At 37.0% G+C, this 18,810-nt stretch overlaps 1 protein-coding gene across 1 annotated transcript in view; it reads left to right on the forward strand.

Annotated features, from left to right (window-relative positions):
* RAVER2 (ribonucleoprotein, PTB binding 2) overlaps nucleotides 1–18,810 on the forward strand; it is an 85,172-nt gene that overhangs the window by 16,263 nt on the left and 50,099 nt on the right. Inside the window, exons 2-4 of the mRNA XM_070405287.1 lie at nucleotides 11,061–11,127; nucleotides 14,027–14,496; nucleotides 17,479–17,670. Coding sequence (XP_070261388.1) covers nucleotides 11,061–11,127; nucleotides 14,027–14,496; nucleotides 17,479–17,670 — 729 coding nt within the window. The remainder of the gene's footprint in view (nucleotides 1–11,060; nucleotides 11,128–14,026; nucleotides 14,497–17,478; nucleotides 17,671–18,810) is intronic.

Below are 18,810 nucleotides of genomic sequence, written 5' to 3' on the forward strand. Positions count from 1 at the left end.
CTTTATGTAATAAATCTCCCATCACCACTGCAGATGGCTGCCCACCTCATGCAACATAGGCTTCATCCTCCTGAACTGAGCTGCTCCCCTGGCCAGAAGGCCCTCACATTACCTGTGTTCTGACACTCTGTGCTGGGTTTGTCTTCTGTGCGGATGTCCTTGTCACTTTGCTTGAGTTCTGAAAGCTGACATATTAAATAAGATATTTTGTGTAAAGTGTGTGTAAGTGTGTAGTAAATTACATCTATTAGTGATAATTGTGGTATGCAGAATTTAAAAAATGCCCCCAAGATTTCTAATCCATGGAATTATGAGTGTGACAAGGTCTTATGTGTGTCATTGTTATATTACATGATAAAAAGAGAATTTTTTGCAGATGTAATTAAGGTTACTAATCAGTTGACTAACAAAAGGTAGATTCTGCAGGTGGGCCCATTCTGATCTTACTCACCATTTAAAAGCAGCGAGTTAACAGTAGAAGAAGAAATAAAATGGTTTGAATCGCAAGAAGGCTTTGATGCACTGTTGCTGGGTTTGAAGATAAAGTGGGCTGCATACAGAGACTTTAGGGCAGTCTCTATGAGCTAAGAGAGTGGTCCCCAGCTTACAGGCAGCAAGAAAACAGGGACTTCAGTCCCACAACCAGAAGGCATTCTGCATAATACCTTAAAGAGAGAAAGTGTAGTTTTCCTTCAAGCTTCTAGAAAAAGGGTGCAGCCTGCCTAACACCTTGATTTTGGCTTTGAGAGACCCTAAGAAGAGGACCCTTTTGAGCCTGCCTGGACTTTTGATCTACAGAGCTGAGTAATAATAACTAGGTGTTGTGTTAAGCACCCATTTAAGTTTAATTTGTGGTAATTTGTTGCACAGGAATAGAAAACTAATAACGTAGTACAGCCAGGTGATATTTGATGGGAAACACAAACCATTTTGCGCATCAGAGAAGATGAGATTGTGATTTACATATGGCTATTTTTTGGGAGGCACGATTATCTAAATGTATCTCCTGGAGACTGAAGTGCTCTTCCTTGGGACATCTGCAAACAAAAGGTGCTCAAGGAGAACCTCTTATTGCTAGGTATACCTAGTATAATATTAATTAATTTAAAAATATCTTCTTTTTAAAAAGTGAGCTATGTATTAGGTCAGGTTAAAGAAGTATATTTTCAATTTTTTCAGCACTTTAAACAAGAACCTCAGAAAAAATAACACTGCACTGGAGTTGAAAAGGGCAATCTGTGGAAACAAACATTCACGCATTTAACAAATATCAGAGGTCTGCTTTTCACTAGATGTTATGCTAGATATGGGAGACTTGTTTATGAACAAAGCATGCGTGTGGTATTTGCTATTGCTAAGCCTACAATCTAATGGAGATGGCAAGTATGTAAGCAGTTAAAATATGGCTCATAGGTGCTATAAATATTGTGATGGGGAAAAGAAAAAATGCTGTTGAAGCACAAGGGAGACGTATCTAATCCATATCTGAGAGATTCAGAAAGACTCCTTAGAGAAACTCACGTAAGCTGAGTCCCAGGGAGAGAAGGTAGCTAGCAGGAGGAGGGAAAGAGAGAAGCATAGACTATTTGGGGCAGTAGTAACAAGACATACTGGATCCTAAAGACGAGAAAAAGCATGGCCCAAAGCTCATTCCTGGTGGCTGTGGCATAGAGTCTGAGACAGATAGTGGTTTGATACAAGGCTGGCACAGGAGGCTGGACCAGATGATTGTAAGTTTGTAAGCCATATTAGGCAGTTTGGATTTCATTTTAGGGGAAATGAGGATTCATTGAAATATTTAAATAAGGCAATGATGCCATCAGACTTCTAGTAGTCAAAAATGAAGATATGTTGCATTTGTTTTTCTCTTCCAAACTTTTTTCCCCCTCTGATCCCCATTCTAAGGTTAGGAAGTCAGTGATGCAGTGAGCTTTAGGAATGTGATGGAAGTGAATATTTTATAGATTCTGTTTTTGTTGTGATAATGCTTCCTTGCGTTTGCTCTAGAGTCTGTTGATGGGGGTTTGAATCCCAGAGCCATCACATACTGTGCAAGTCACATAACTTTTCTAGACCTCAATGTCCTCATCTTTAAAATCTGGATATTCAAGTTTTGCTTTAAAATTCAGCTCCTCAGGCTGTTAGGATTAAATGGGGTAATGTATATAAAGTGCCTGGGATAAAGTTAAGCACTCAGTAAATTATTATTATTATACTGCTAATAAAAGAGCTGAAAGTTTATTAATTTTTTTTAGTCCAAGAATCTTCCCCTGCCAAAAAGTTGGTATTCAAATGAACTTTCCAGCAACACAGCTGCACCGAAAGCTGTTAAAGTGTAGCCAAGTTAAAACTGACACTACATTTACTCAGCTACTTTTATGCTAATATCATGAAAAGTATTATATGTTAGGCCCTTTCTTGGATCCCCCAAAAGTATTATCTGGTGTTGGAAATTCCAGATGCAGTTCCAAGCAAAGCAATAGCACGTACAGGTTTGGAGCCTAGGAGAGAAGTTGGGGGTGGAAATAGGAATATGGAGATCACTGGAATGAAGGCGGGACTGAAGTCATTTCCACAGATGCAGAAAAGGCGTTTGATAAAATTTAACCCCTATTCATAATAGAAACTTACAGCACACAGGAATAGAACTTCCTCAAACTTAGGGTATCTAGAAAAACCAAAAGCAGACATATTGTGGGGGCTAAAAATATATTAATACTTTTTCTCCCACCTTCTAAGTTATTCTAGCTGGGCTAATAATCAAATGAACAGAATAACAGGAGAAAATAAAATTCTTAATATATGTGCATGGGGAATTCACATAGGCGTGAAAATTCCCAGGACAGTGAGGCAACATTGTGCATCTGAGACAATTTTGGACAAAGGAGAAAGGGGGGAGGTGGTATGGAGTCTTAGGTTTCAGAAGTGAGAGTGGGTGACTTCAGGTAGTTGAGGAAGAGGACACGCCTGGCAGCAGAATCCTTGCTAGAAGGCTCAGAAATAACGGGACACAGGGTGTCTAGCTAACAGGCCCGTGCCTGAAGCCCTCCTATTTACCATACTTAATTCAAATTAGGCTAAGACAACATCCTACATTCTCCTTCCTAAAGCAGGTTTCTCCCTCTGAATCTCTTAGGCATAAAAGGGGGAGAGGGACCCTAACCAGTTTGGCTCAGTGGATAGGGCGTTGGCCTGCAGACTGAAAGGTCCCAGGTTTGATTCCGGTCAAGGGCATGTACCTTGGTTGCGGGCACATCCCCAGTAGGGGGTGTGCAGAAGGCAGCTGATCGATGTTTCTCTCCCATCGATGTTTCTAACTCTCTATCCCTCTCCCTTCCTCTCTGTAAAAAAAAATAAAAAAAAATAAAAAGGGGGAGAGGGAAATAAATAGTAACTTAGCATAGAAAAATGGCTGCATCAGAGTTCTTCAGAGAAACAGCTTATATATAATATTTATATGCATTTATTACACACACAAATATTGATTAATTGATTGATTGGTTGACTGTGAAGGTTTGCAAATCCAAAATCTCTAAGGCATACCAGGAGGCTAGAAACCTGGGCAGGTCTTGAGACAAGATTTTCTTCTTTTCCAGGAAACCTCAGTGTTTGCTCTTAAGCAAATTAGATAAATGCCACCCACATCATCTAAGGTCTTTACTTAGAGTAAACTGACTGTAGATATTAGCTATATCTACAAATGCCTTCACAGCAGTACTTAAATTAGTATTTAATTAAATAACTGGATATCATAGCCAAATTGACACATAAAGCCACCACATAATGATCACATAATGCCCTTCCTTATTAATCGAGGAAATGCAAAAATTTTATATCCATGAAATTGACAAAATTGAAGTATCTGATAACATCAAGCATTGTGGGGATTGGATTAGTGGGACTCTCATGTACTGTTGATGGGAATGTAAACAGGTACAGCCATTTTAGCAACAAGTTGACACTTTCATATAAAGATGATAATTTGCATGTGTACAGCCCAGGAATTTCATTCCTTCAGAAATTCTGTACACCAGGAAATACATATGTAAAGTTTATAAGAATGTGATAGAAGTTTTTTAAAAAAATATGTGAGTAGCCAAACAGTAATAACCTAGAAACAAATAAAATATTCATTGATAGAAAAATGGATACATATTAGTAAATCGTACTATAGTTACAAAATGGAATAGCAAGCAGTCGTGAATAAATGAACTGTCACGTGTAACATGAGTGAATTTTCAAAACATAATATTGAGTATGAAAAGTAAGGCACAAAAGATTAATACTTAGCATAATACCATTTTTATAAAGCTGAGAAACAAGTAAAACAAATAAAAGCTGTTTGGGGATACATAGCTACAGGAAGGACCCCATCCCTACCCCAGTGAAAGTGGCTGAATGGACTAGCAAAACAATGTAGAAGTCGATGGAACAGTTTTGCTAATGTTCTAATCGTTAAGTTCGGTGGTGAGTTACGGGGTGTTTATTTCATTATTATGCCTTATAAGTTAATATCTGTAACAGATCATCTTTTCATATTATGAAATCCCGCCAAACTTAAAGAAAATCAACAAAGATTCTTGTTTCTTTTTTTAAAATTCCATTAAAGTGGAATTTAAGAATAGAGTATTTTTTAAAAAATATATTTTATTGATTTTTTTAATCTTTTTTTTACAGAGAGGAAGGGAGAAGGAGAGGGATAGAGAGTTAGAAACATCGATGAGAGAGAAACATCGATTCAGCTGCTTCCTGCACACTCCCTACTGGGGATGTGCCTGCAACCAAGGTACATGCCCTTGACCGGAATCGAACCTGGGACCCTTCAGTCCGAAGGCTGACGGTTTATCCACTGAGCCAAACTGGTCAGGGCGAGAGTAGAGTATTTTAATCTATGAAACCCTTCCTTACAAAGAAAAATAATGCTTTCATGAAAGTAGTTCTGTGAAGGGCTTAGAAGACAATGTGATTCAGGTTTAAAACTATGGCTGGGTTTCATTCAGGAAGAAGTCCAGACCGACTGGAACATCAGTTGTTTAACTTTTGGGAGTCATTGACTAACTGCTTTGAAAGCTATTGGTCCTCTGCCCAGGAGACTTTTCATATGTGCAAAATTCCACATTTAATTCCAGGGAGTGATAGTGAATCTGGTCTGGAAATAGGTTACTAAAGCTACCTAATACTTGCAATTTTGGTGAATTCATCTTACTGTAAGAAAATTGTAAGTGATATTGCCGGTTAGAGGGCAAAGCATTTTCATTAAAGGGGCTACTTTGTTCCTTAAAATTTGCTTTAAGTTAATAGAAATGTCATAAAGCTGGATTAGTAGAGGGAGATAATAATTTTAGTCCTTTTGATTTTGTGTTGTGGAGCATGGTAGAATTTTGGCAAATGGTTGTTAGGACTCTCTTTCAGGTTTTAAGTTTTTCTTTTGGCCACCTTTCCGGGGATCAAATTGAGGTGTGACCCACTTTTGCCTGGGTCAAAATAATCAGGGCATGGAGAAAAATAATCGTTTTAGTTTATTTGCAGGAAGCTTTGTAAGGTTTCCAAGTTGGCAAAATCAACATCCCACATCTGAGTCATATAAAAGCCATGAATTGAAATATAGGTCTTTTAAAAATAAAATTTCTAAGTTGTGAAATGCATCTTTGAATACTTGAGATCTTCCTCAGGTAAATCTCTCAGCTGAATTAGGAACACAGCATACCACTTGTTTGCGGGTACTCGGTGATGTGAAGAGCCGTATCATGTTTTCTTTATCTGGCATTTGACAGCTGTTAACTAGTGAAATGAGAGATTAGAGTCTGTGCAACTAAAAGCATACACTGGATCCCTTCAAACAAAACCATGTCACGGTCTCCATAAAGTATTGAATTAGCCGATTGGCAAGATGTATATGTTGTGCTATGGAGAGAGATACCGTTTCTTCTAAGTACCGCACGCTAACTGATTGCACCACTGAAGCTCTAGAGATCCCTTTTCTTTATGAAGAATATAGAATATGTCATTTTTAAATTACAGTTTCTATTCACGATCGTTCTGTGTCAGTTTCAGATGTACAACATAGTGGTTAGACAATTCATGTACTTTACAGAATGGTCCCCTGATATTTCAAGAACCCATCTGACCCCATACATACTTATTACAGTACTAGAGGCCTGGTGCACAAAATTCGTGCAAGAGTAGGCCTTCCCCCGGCTGCCGGCCACCGGCTTCCCTCACAGCCCCGGCTTCATCTGGAAAGTCGTCTGGTCTAATTAGCATATTATGCTTTTATTATTATAGATTATTGACTGTATTCCCTATGCTGTAATCTACATCTGTGTGACTTCTGTAACTACTAATTTGTATTTCTTAATCCCTTCAAGTTTTTTCACCCAGTCGCTCAACCCCCTTCCTTTCTGTCAACCATAAGTTTATTCTCTGTATCTATGAATCTGACTCCATTTTGTTTGTTCATTTATTTTGTTCTTTAGATTTCACATATAAGTGAAATCATGTATTTGTCTTTCTCTGACTTATTTCACTGAACGTAATACCTTCTAGGTCCATTCATGCCTTTGCAAAAGATAAGATTTAATTCTCCTTTATGGCCAAATAGTATTCCATAGGTATATGTACCACAGCATTTTTATCCACTTAATGCTGCAATAAACATGGGGGTGCATAAATTCTTACAAATTAGTGTTTCAGGTTTCTTAGGATATATTCCCAGAAGTGAAATTGCTGGGTCATAAGGCAATTTTTAATTTTTTGAGGAACCTCCAAATTGTTTTCCATAGTCGGTGAACCAATCTGCGTTCCCACCAACAGTGCACAAGGGTTCCCTTTTCTCTGCATCCTCACCAACACTTGTTGTTGTTTGTTGATTTCTTGATGGAGGTGTGAGGTGATAATCTCATTGTGGTTTTGATTTGCATTTCTCTGATGATCAGTGACTTTGAGCAACTTTTCATATGGCTGTTGGCCATCTGTATATCTCCCTTGGAGAGTGTCTTTTTAATTGGGTTGTTTTTCTAGTGTAAAGTTATATGAGTTCTTTATAAATTTTGGATATTAACCTGTTATCCGTTGTATGATTGGGAATATCCTCCCCCATACAGTAGATTGTCTTTTCTCTTTGTTGATGGTTTCCTTTGCTGTGCAAAAACTTTTTAGTTTGATGTAGTCCCATCTGTCTATTTTCTCTCTTGCTTCTCTTACTCAAGATGTATCAGAAAAAAATATTGCTACAAAAAATGTCAGAGATTTTACTGCCAATGTTTTCTTCTAGCAGTTTTATGGTTTTTAATCTTACAGTTCAATCTTTTGAGTTTATTCTTATGTATGGTGTAAGAAGGTGGTCTAGTTTCATTTTTTTGCCTGTATCTGTCCAATTTTCCAAACACCATTATTGAAGACTATCTTTACATGTTCTTGCCTCCTTTGTCAAATATTAATTGGACATAAAGGCATGGGTTTATTTCTGGGCTGTGTGTTCTGTTCCATCGATCTATATGTCTGTTTTTATGCCAGTACTATGCTATTTTGATTAATATAGCCTCGTTATTATAGTTTGAAATCAGGTAGCATGATACCTCCAACTTTGGTCTTCTTTTTCGATGCTGCTGAGGCTATTTGCGGTCTTTTGTAGTTCCATATACATTTTCAGATTATTTTTTCTAGTTCTGTGAAATAACGCCATTGGTATTTTGCTAAGAATTGCATTGAATGTGAAGATTGATTTGGAAAGTATGGACATTTTAACCATGTTAATTTTTCCTATATATGAACATGGTATATGTTTTCATTTATTTGCACTCCTTTCGGTTTCCTTCTTCAGTATCTTATAGTTTTCCGAGTACATGCAGTTGTAATTGAGGTAGTTTTTTTTAGTTTCCCTTTTGGATAGTTCATTCTTGGTGTATAGAAATACACCTGCTTTCTGAATATTGATCGTGTGTCCTGCTAGTTTACTGAATTTATTTATCAGATCCAGTAGTTTTTTGCTGGAATCTTTAGGGTTCTCTATATACAGTACTAAGTCATGCACATATTGACAGGTTTACTACTTTTTTTCTGGTTTGGATCCCTCCTATTTCTACCTCTTGTCCGATTGCTGTAGCTAGGACTTCCAGTACTATGTTGAATAAGAGTGGTAATAGTGGATATCCCTGTCTTGTTCCTGACCTTCAGGGAAATACTTTTTTTTCCTGCCCATTCATTGATCTATGATGTTGGTTGTGGGTTTGACATATATGGCCTTTATTATGTTGAGGTATGTTTCTTTTAGTCCCACTTTGCTGAGAGTTTTTTTATCATAAAAGGATGCTGGGCTGAAACCGGTTTGGCTCAGTGGATAGAGCGTCAGCCTGTGGACTGAAAGGTCCCGGGTTCGATTCCGGTCAAGGGCATGTACCTGGGTTGCAGGCACATCCCCAATAGGAGATGTGCAGGAGGCAGCTGATCGATGTTTCTCTCTCATCGATGTTTCTAACTCTCTACCTCTCTCCCTTCCTCTCTGTAAAAAATCAATAAAATATATTTTTTAAAAATAAATAAAAAAAATAAAAGGATGCTGGATTTTGTCAAATGCTTTTTCTGCATCTGTTGATATGATCATATTATTTTTATCTTTCATTTTGTTAATGTGGTATATAATGTTAATTTATTTGTGGGTATTTTACCAACCTTGCATCCCAGGAATAGATTCCACTTGATTATGATGTATGAACTTTTTAATGTATTGCTGGACTCTGTTCACTCATATTTTGTTGAGGATTTTTGCTGAGGTCATCAGGGATACTGGGCTATAAATTTCTTTCTTTACCTGGTTTTATAATCAGGAAAATACTGACCCAAAAAATGAGCTTAGAAGTCTTCCATCTTAAAACTATTTAGAATAGTTTGAGAAGGATAGGTTGCCGGGAGCCGGTCCATCCTTGCTGCTTGACACAGTTGCTGCAGGGAAGAAACATCTGCACAGCATATGTTTCAAGAGACCTGGCGTATATAGCATACTGTTCTTAATATGTTTGCTCCCCTTCTTGACGCTATGTGTTTTAACCAAGGTCACCTCTCCGAGAAAGGTTGTTTCCCCAGGTAGGGATTTTTCCCTGAAGTTAGGGAGGAGATAAAACCCCTTAACTAAGTGCCAGGCGGGTAGTTAATCACTTTAACTACAAACAATCATGCTTAAGCTACATAATCTTTACTCCCTGGAATGGAGATAAGAAACACCCTAACCTTTGGAATAGAAATTGATAGGATTAAAATCAACTGGTATAAATACAGATGTAACAAGACAACAGAAGACAGGACCTACACACAGAACCTAGACACAGAACCTAGACACAGAACCTAGTGAGAGAACCTGGCTGAAGAACCTAGAGACAGAGAACCTAGAGACAGAACCTAGAGACAGGACTTGGCTGGAGATCCTAGACAGAACCTAGGGACAGAACCTAGAGACAGAACCTAGGGAGAGAACATGGCAAAAGATCCTGGACAGAACCTGGCTATAGAACTTGGCTGGAGAACCTAGACAGAACATGGCAGGAGATCCTAGAGAAGCTGGATGGAGAACCTAGTGAGAGAACATGGCAACAGAACCTGGCTGGAGACCCTGGCTAGAACCTGGTGACAGAACATGGCTGGAGATCCTGGATAGAACCTGGCGACCGAACCTGCCTGGAGAACCTAGTGAGAGAACATGGCAAGAGAACCTGACCAGAACTTGGCTGGAGATCCTGGAGAGAGAACCTCGCTATGCTGATGAACTGAACTCTGTCTCCATGTCATTCCTTCTTCGCCGACTCCGTCCACACCTTTGGGGACCCCTGGACCCGCTGGGTTTGGACCCCAACAATAGGTGTTAGTTCTTCTTTGAATGTTTGGTACAATTCATCTGTGAAACCATTCGGTTCAGGACTTTGGTTTGCTAGGAGGTTTTTATTTTATTTTATTACTGCTTCAATTTCATTAGTTGTAATCAGTCTGTTCAGATTTTCTGTTTCTTCTTGATTCAGTTTTGGAAGTCATATGTTTCTATGAATTTATCCATTTCTTCCAGATTGTCCAATTTTGGGGCACATAGTTGTTTGTAATATGTTCTTATGATCCTTTGTATTTCTTTGGTGCCAGTTGTTACTTCTCTTCTTTCATTTCTGATTTTATTATTTGGGTCCTCTCTTTTTCTTGATGGGTCTGGTTAAAGGTTTGTCAGTCTTTTTTATCTTTTCAAAGAACCAGCTCAGGGTTCCTTTGATCTTTTGTATTTTTTTTTTAAAGGCTTTCTTTTGTTTATCTCTGCTCTGATCATTATTATTTCCTTCCTTCCTTCTCACTTTGTACTTTGCTTGTTGTTCTTTTTCAGGTTCCTTTAAGTGTAAAGTTAGGCTGTTTACTTGACATTTTTCTTGTTTCTTGAACTAGGCGTATGATGCTATGAATTTCCCTCTTTGTTTTCATAGCCAGGGATCTGTAAATTAGGTTTGCAGTCTACATTTATTTATTCTCCATGCAGGGGTTACAAGTATCTACAGGTTTATTACTTGTTAAAAATTTAGCATGTAGTATAGAAATAGAAACGTTTTAATATTTTTTCTATAAGAGAGGCATAAGTAAAGTATGACCATTGTTAGTTTAGATGTGGGAGAGGTCATGTCCTGTGGAAAAGAATTGGGAAAAGATTCTTGCAAGAACATTTGAGATGGGATTTCAAAGGGTACATGTGATTTCAGGTAAAGGTTGGGAGCCTTAGTGTGATGTTTGCCCCATGCTAGGTCAAGGTGTCAGCATAACAGACATTCAGAGTAAGGACTGTGCATGGCATCCTCATGAGGCAGTGAACCGTTCTTTGAGCAGGAATATGGGAGTGTGTGGGGGTGTATTGGGGATATATTTAGAGAGGTAGGTTGATGGTAAAAGCTGTGTCTGATGAGCCTTTAATTTAAATAAGTAATGGAGATTCACGGAAGATGTTTTATATGCGATAGGGTAGTAGTAATGGTGGTAGGCTAATACAGCTGGATTATCTACTAACTGCATTTGTGTATTAATTCAATTCATGTCTCTTTTAGGAAGTTCACGATTTATTACAAGACTATGAGTTAAAGTATTGTTATGTGGACAGAAATAAGCGAACAGGTAAGATTTCAGTTCTAAGCATTTAATTTCGTTTTGGTTATACATATAGTCCTTATAAAATAAAAATGTGTAGTGTCTTTTCATTCTTAAGTTAATCACTGAAATTCTTAAGTATTAAGTCATATAAATGTTACAATTAAAATTTATTTTCTGAAGATAATATTAGTATCCTAATTTTTAATCACATAAATTAATATGAAGTTACTAGAGCCTTATGACTTTTTATGATGACTGTTCTAATGTTATAGTTTTTTTGTTTGTTTTAATATGTTTTTATTGATTTCAGAGAGGAAGGAAGAGGGAGAGAGATAGATAGAAACATCAATGATGAGTGAGAATCGTTGATCAGCTGCCTCCTGCACGCCCCTATTGGGGATCGAGCCTGCAATCCAGGCATGTGCCCTTGACCGGACTCGAACCTGGGACCCTAAAGTCTGCAGACCGATGCTCTATCCATTGAGCCAAACCAGCTAGGGCTAATGTTACAGGTTTTAATGTTAAAATGAATATTCCTTATAGGCTTTGTATTCTTCAGCTTTAATAATTTATTAAACTAGACTTGTTGAATAAACTGTATGATTTGACTTTAGCTGGGCAAATTGGGATATTTGCTTAACTTTTCTGGGTATTAGTTTTATATCTGTACTATTAAAATACTATATTAGATTAGTCCCATTATATGATATGTAAATGTCTAAAACATCTCTTTTTTTAGTTGATGAACAGTAAGGGAAATTATGGAGAATGATATAACCACTATGTACACATCCATTCCCAAATTAGCAAATGTTTATAAAAATATTTTTTAAATGTTAAAAAATTTTGTCATATATATATATATATATATATACACACACACACACACACACATACATACACATACATACATATATTAGAACCCTAGTGTAGATCTATTGAATAAAGATCTCTGGTAGTATGGTCAGAATTCTGCATTTTTTTTCTGACTTTAAAAATTTGAAAATAGGAACATTATAGATAAAAATGAAATCCAGTGTCTACTTGTCTTCCCTCCCTTCTTCCCTGGGGGAGAAGCATTTATGAATTTGATACCTACTTTCTACACTTGGCTGTTATATCGTGGCAGTCATTAGAGCTGTTCACAGATTCTTACCCTTTTTCTTCTGGGTGTGAGGTGAGGTAGTTCTCTGTCCCTCTTTGAGGTTAGAAGTGGACATGTGATTTGCTCTTTGGTGAATGAAGTGCGAATGGAAATAACCATATCCATTGTAGGTGGAAGGTGTAAGAGCCAGCCTGTGGTTCACTGCTCACCCTCTCCCTGTAAGAGGTTGAGGAAGATTGCAGCACTTCTTCCAGCTTAGCTCCCAGGGTGACTGTGAGGAGCAAACCAACCAACCTTCCTTCCTTCCTTCCTTCCTTCCTTCCTTCCTTCCTTCCTTCCTTCCTTCCACTGTGGGATATGCAGCATCAACAACAAAATCCCTTCTATTTTGTTAAGCCATTGAGATTGTGGAGCTATTTGTCACCATTATACCACGACTGATACCTGTAATTTTATTATATGTATAATCAATAGTGTTGTTCTCGGTGTTTTTAAAAACTTTACATAAATGGTATTATACATGTTTCATTTAGTTACTTGCTTTTTTTTTTTAACTCAACCTTAGTTTCAGATCTTTCCATGTTGATATATATAGCTCTAGTTCATTCATTTAAACTACTGTATATTATTCTATCTTGTGAATTTATCACCATTGATAAAGCTATTCATTACTGGTAGGCATTTAGAAGCTTTAACTTTCCAGTATTTCAAATATGCTGCAATGAATATCCTTATTTTTGTCTTCTAATATACATTGTAACTATTTCTCCACAAGTAAATTACTGGGTCACTAAATATTGACAAAGGGATTAGTGGTAACAATCTTCACAGCTCACACAGGGCTGGGAATAGTGCTATTCCCATCAGCTAGGCTGACAAACCTCACAATTCATGGTGCATCAGGAGGAGTATTCAGAAGGGTCTTATCTCAAGAGTCAAGAAAATCAACTCTGGTTTTACCTAACAAAATTTAAAAGTGAGACCAGAAAGGATCAAACTGTTTCCTAGTAACTCAACCACATCCTAGAACAAAACTTAAGAATATTTATAGAAAGACAAAAACATCCAGCACCCAACTAGGTAACATTTATAGTGCCTGGCATGAAATAAAAAGTTACCAAGCATAGCAAAGGAGCAGGAAAATACAACCCATAATAATGAGAAAAATCAATCAAAATGACTTAGAATTTAAACAAAATAATTAATGAAAATGGAGAACAGTTTTTATAACAATGTCCCATCTGTACAAGAAATTACAGTAAAGATGAATATGTTTAGTGGAGATATGGAAGATATTGAAAAATACCAAGTCAGATTCCTAGAGATGAAAACTACAATGTTGGAGATTAAAAAAAAAATACAGTAGATGGGATTAACAGCAGAATAGTTGTTGCAGAAGATTACTGAACCTGAATACATAGAGATAAGAACTCTCTAAAATGAAAGAGAGAGCCAGAAGAAGGCTATAAAACATGAACCAAGTACCAGAGAGCTGTTGGACAACTTCAAAAGTCCTTCATAGTAGAGTGATTGAAGTCTCTGAGAGAGGTTTGGGGCGGGAGGGTGCATATTTTTAACTTGTGTTTCTGGTCATGTTATTAGTTTAGTGGGGGTGTCAGTGTTAAAGAATACAATGAAATAGAAAATATTTGAGTGCTTTGCATATGGTAATAGTATTACTTCCTGATACTTTTGTTTCAGGAATATGTATGTATGTGTGTACTGAGTCATAGATATAACATGTATTTCTTATTGTGAGTCATAGTCACAAAAGTTTGAAAACACAGGCTTAGAAAACTCATTTATTTTATCTTCCAGCATTTGTTACCTTATTGAATGGGGAACAAGCCCAGAATGCAATTCAGATGTTTCATCAATATTCTTTTCGAGGAAAAGACTTAATAGTACAGCTACAGCCAACAGATGCTTTGCTGTGTATTACCAACTTGCCCACTTCTTTTACATTAGAAGAGTTTGAAGAACTTGTTCGTGCATATGGAAACATTGAGAGATGTTTTCTGGTCTACAGCGAAGCCACTGGCCACTCCAAAGGCTATGGATTTGTGGAATACATGAAAAAGGACTTTGCTGCAAAGGCTAGATTGGAGCTATTGGGCAAACAGTTGGGAGCATCAGCTCTCTTTGCACAATGGATGGATGTTAATCTATTGGCCGCAGAGCTCATTCATTCTAAGTGCCTTTGTATAGATAAACTCCCTACTGACTACAGAGATTCAGAGGAGCTGTTGCAATTTTTTTCCAGTATCCATAAACCTGTGTTTTGCCAGGTATGTATTCTTAAGATATCATTAGAAATATTTTTAGATATCTGCTTTGTATCTATTCCGCATGCACTCACAAATTTATTATACCTATGTGAATATCACAATGGATAATCTAATTCTACTTTAGCCTGTAATGAAGATTTTAATGTCATGGTAAATTTTAAATCAATTCCTTTTGTTGATGGACCAACTATATTGTTATATAGTTAAGTATGTATTAGCAAATCCATCACTCATTCACCTCATTTCATCCATTCATTACACCATTCATCCATTGATCCATTCCTACATCCAAATGTTATTTATCACCTTCTCTATGCCAGACACTATATTGCTAAATGTCAGAAATATAGATAATAGAAAGATACTCTTTCAGTACCTCACAATTTTGTAGAAGAGACTGACAAGTAATCTAATCATTGTAAATCCTGTATGAAACGTGATATAAAGGAAGATAGAAAAGTATAATGAGGTTTAAAGAGAACATACAATTTTGTCTTAATGGGGTCATGGTAAGTGAGCCATTTAGAAAAGATCCTGAAGACTGACAACTACTGGTAAAATTTTCAAGCTCTTTATCATTATAAAATTAAATATGTTAGACTAAATAGACAATGCATGCTATATATAACTTCCTTCCTTACACATGTAAGATAGCAGCTGATGAACTTTTCTCTTCCCTTCTTCCTTTATCCCCCCTTTTTCTTTAATCATATATTTGTTGAGTCTCTACAATCGCAGTAGGAAGTTTAGAGTCTGTTATTGTATAATCATATATATGCATAAATACATATATACATAATACATATGTATATATACATATATATGATGCTACCATCTTACTTAAACTTCTAATCCCCTAATCCCAATATAATAAACATCAAAGAGCATCCCGAGAGCTTTATAAATTTTTGTGACAAATGTTTTATTAAATCTCTGTCCAGTTATTGAAAGTTGTCTTATCGATTTGCTAATCTTGATACTAAGAATTGTATAGTAATATCCTGTGGCCATACATAATTCTTTGTAGCTTAAGTTGAGGCCTTTGATACAAATGAGGAGGGGAAAAGCCATTTATCACAAAATGCATTTGAATTATGAATCGCAGAGTCAAAGGGACCTGAGAGGTTATCTAATCTAGCTTGCCATCTGGTAGAAAAACATTTATTAAAATATTTGTGTATGACCACTTAGCTTCAGTTAAAATATTTCAAGGTAATGGAAAATAACTAGATCACAAGTCAGACCATTTGTATATTTGAGTGGCTCTCATATTGAACTGAAATACTCTCCTCTAAAACTACCTATGCCATAGACTTTGGTGATTTTTGTCTTTGGGAAGATTTAAAATGGTATAACTTATGTAGGCATCATGGTTATCATAATAAACCAGGAATAGTCCAAAGTGTTTTTAAAGTTTTCAAGAGATTAATAAAAACAACTTTATGTGGCTTTTATCAGTGGAGCTGTTAAATTCGAGCTTTTTTGTGTGGTAGGTTGACACGGACTATATTGAAGACACAGTCTCTTACCTGGTAATCAAAAGAGACCAAAGAGACTAATGGCTTCTACAGATCTGATTTTGAGATCTGGTTTGGATTGTAAGAGGAATGGGGTTGTAGGAGAAATGTTTGGAAGAGGTAGGTAGACCTTTTCCCTTTCTCCCATGTGACCAGGAAACATTTTTACAGTGAAGAAAACATAAGCGGACAATTTTAAAAGGAAGGAAGAGCCCTGGCCAGTATTGCTTGCTCAGTTGTTAGTGTTGGCCTGAGCACCGATGGGTTGTGGGTTTGATTTCCAGTCAAGGGCACATACCTGGGTTGCAGCAATGATCCTGGCTCTGGTCTTGGTATGTTCAGGAGTCAACCAATCATTGTATCTCTCTCACATCTCTCTCTCTCTCTCTCTCTCTCTCTCTCTCTCTCTCTCTCTGTCTCTCCTGCCCTTCTCCCCTCACCCCCCACCTCCCTTCTACTCTCTCTAAAAATCAATGGGAAAAATTAAAAAGGAAGGGAGAATGTGAAGGAAAAATAAAAATTTTGTGTACTATGCAAGAAAGTAGAAGTTAAGCTTCAAAAATAAGAGAAAAGAATCTAGAAATTATTTAATTGTAATATTAACTTATGAGGTGCCAAATCCGCATAGAAGTGTGTTTCACGTGTCTTCTCAAAGACACACCCCGCTGAATTTTATCTCGTTGATTACTTTCTCGTGTGAATGTGTTGAAGATAATTCAGAAACGTTAAAACTTAGAAACTTTTTAGTATCGTATTTTGCTCTTATTTTTGCTCTTTGTACCAGTCTTTACAGATCCAGGACTTTAGTATCTTCCTTTACACTCTTACAGGTGGGTGACTGGAAACAAATTAAGTTCTGCATTTTAGGAGTCTAATTTAGGGCCCATTCAGAAGTAAAGATTATATGTTGCATATGGTATTTTAATAAATCTAGGGCATAGTTTTTGCAAATAATGTTTGTTTTGGTATACTTGATCAAATTTCTGGGATTTACCTAAAATATTTAAATAAAAGTTGAATGTGGTTCCTCCTACTTTTCTTCTCTTGATGGTACAAACTTTATTTTACATAGACATGTAGTTCAGTAATTGTTTTAGTATGTTTCATTATTTATGTATCTGGTGAATTTATTTAAAGGAGGTTTATATTATTGTGTCCTCATATTTTCTTATAATTATCAGTTGTATACATTTCTTAATATATAGGGAATATTATCATTTGGGCTTTGACTAGTAAAAGAAATTGGAAAATCAAAAATTCAAAAGAAATGACAGAATCTTGTTTATTATCCTGTTCTCCAGAAGTACTGCATCTAATCAACTAGTAATTTTTTTTTGAAAGAACACACTTTCTCTCCAGTATCATGCTCTGATACATTTGTTCTTAAATTAGAAAGTTATATACTGTAAAGAACAATTTTTGACTAAATGATAGACTTCCCTTTTAATAAAGTGTGTTACCTCAGCTTGCACAGGATGAAGGTAGCTACGTTGGTGGCTTTGCAGTGGTTGAATATAGCACTGCGGAGCATGCTGAGGAGGTTCAGCAAGCCGCCGACGGCATGACCATCCAGGGGAGCAAAGTGCAGGTTTCCTTCTGCGCCCCAGGAGCCCCAGGGCGAAGCACGTTAGCCGCATTGATAGCAGCTCAACGCGTGGTAAGTTTGTTGTTCTTTATTAGCATATTAAAAATTCTAACATTTTTAAAATCTACCCAGACTACCACTCATTGGACCTTTATTATCTTTCTGCTATATAAAGATATTCCTTTTAAAAAATTGGTGAGTGGAATCTGTGTAATCAAGCCAAGAGTCATTACAAAAGAAGAAATTGTTTCGTCAAGTGTATTCGTCTTGGGAAATTTTTGTAAGGCATATAATTCATTCAACAAATACTTGAGTTCCTGTTCTGCTCTAAATTTTTAGTGTAATGTGCCTCTTTTTTCCCCAAAGTGTTCGTAAGTATCCAGAATACAAATAGTAGATGTGTGCTTCCTGTTTGCTCACACAGCACATTGTAACTACCTCTCTATTGTCACTGTCTCCTTATTCTCTCTCTACTTCTGCAGTTGAAGTTCCATGCAGATAGACTTCCTTCTTCACAGCTTTTTAAAAATATATTTTTATTGATTTCAGAGAGGAAGGGAGAGGGGAGAGAGAGAGAGAGAAACATCAATGATGAGAGAATCATTGATCAGCTGCCTCCTGCATGCCCCCTCCTGGAGATCAAGCCTGCAACCTGGGCATGTGCCCTGACCAGGAATCTAACCGTGACCTCCTGGTGCACAGGTCGATGCTCAACCACTGAGCTACGCTGGCTGGGCCACAGTTCTTTTAAAATATATTTTTATTGATTTCAGAGAGGAAGGGAGAGGGAGAGAGAGAGAGAAACATCAATGATGAGAGAGAATCATTGATTGGCTGCCTCCTGGACACCCCCCACTGGGGATTGGGAATCGAACTGTGACCTCCTGGTTCATAGGTCTGATGTTCACCCACTGAGCTACACCAGCTGGGCCTTCACAGTTTTCACTCCTAGCATTTAGCATAGTAAATATTTGTTGACTGAAGGAATACCCTTTCTAGGTGAAGGGATCTAGGAAAACTTCATGACAAAGGTAATATTTGAGTGTGAGGTTAAAGTATGAGTTTGAAAAGTGTTGATGGGGGTGGAAGGTAGGATTGCCAGGTAAATACAGCTTTTGTGTGAGATACTTATATTAAAAATTTATTCATTGTTTATCTGAAACCCAGATTCAATTGGGCATTCTGTATTTTTACTTGCTAAATCTGGCAACC

Source organism: Myotis yumanensis, unplaced genomic scaffold (genome assembly GCF_028538775.1).
Source record: "Myotis yumanensis isolate MYYU_CA2020_CCGP unplaced genomic scaffold, mMyoYum1.0.hap1 SCAF_2, whole genome shotgun sequence".
NCBI lineage: Eukaryota > Metazoa > Chordata > Mammalia > Chiroptera > Vespertilionidae > Myotis > Myotis yumanensis.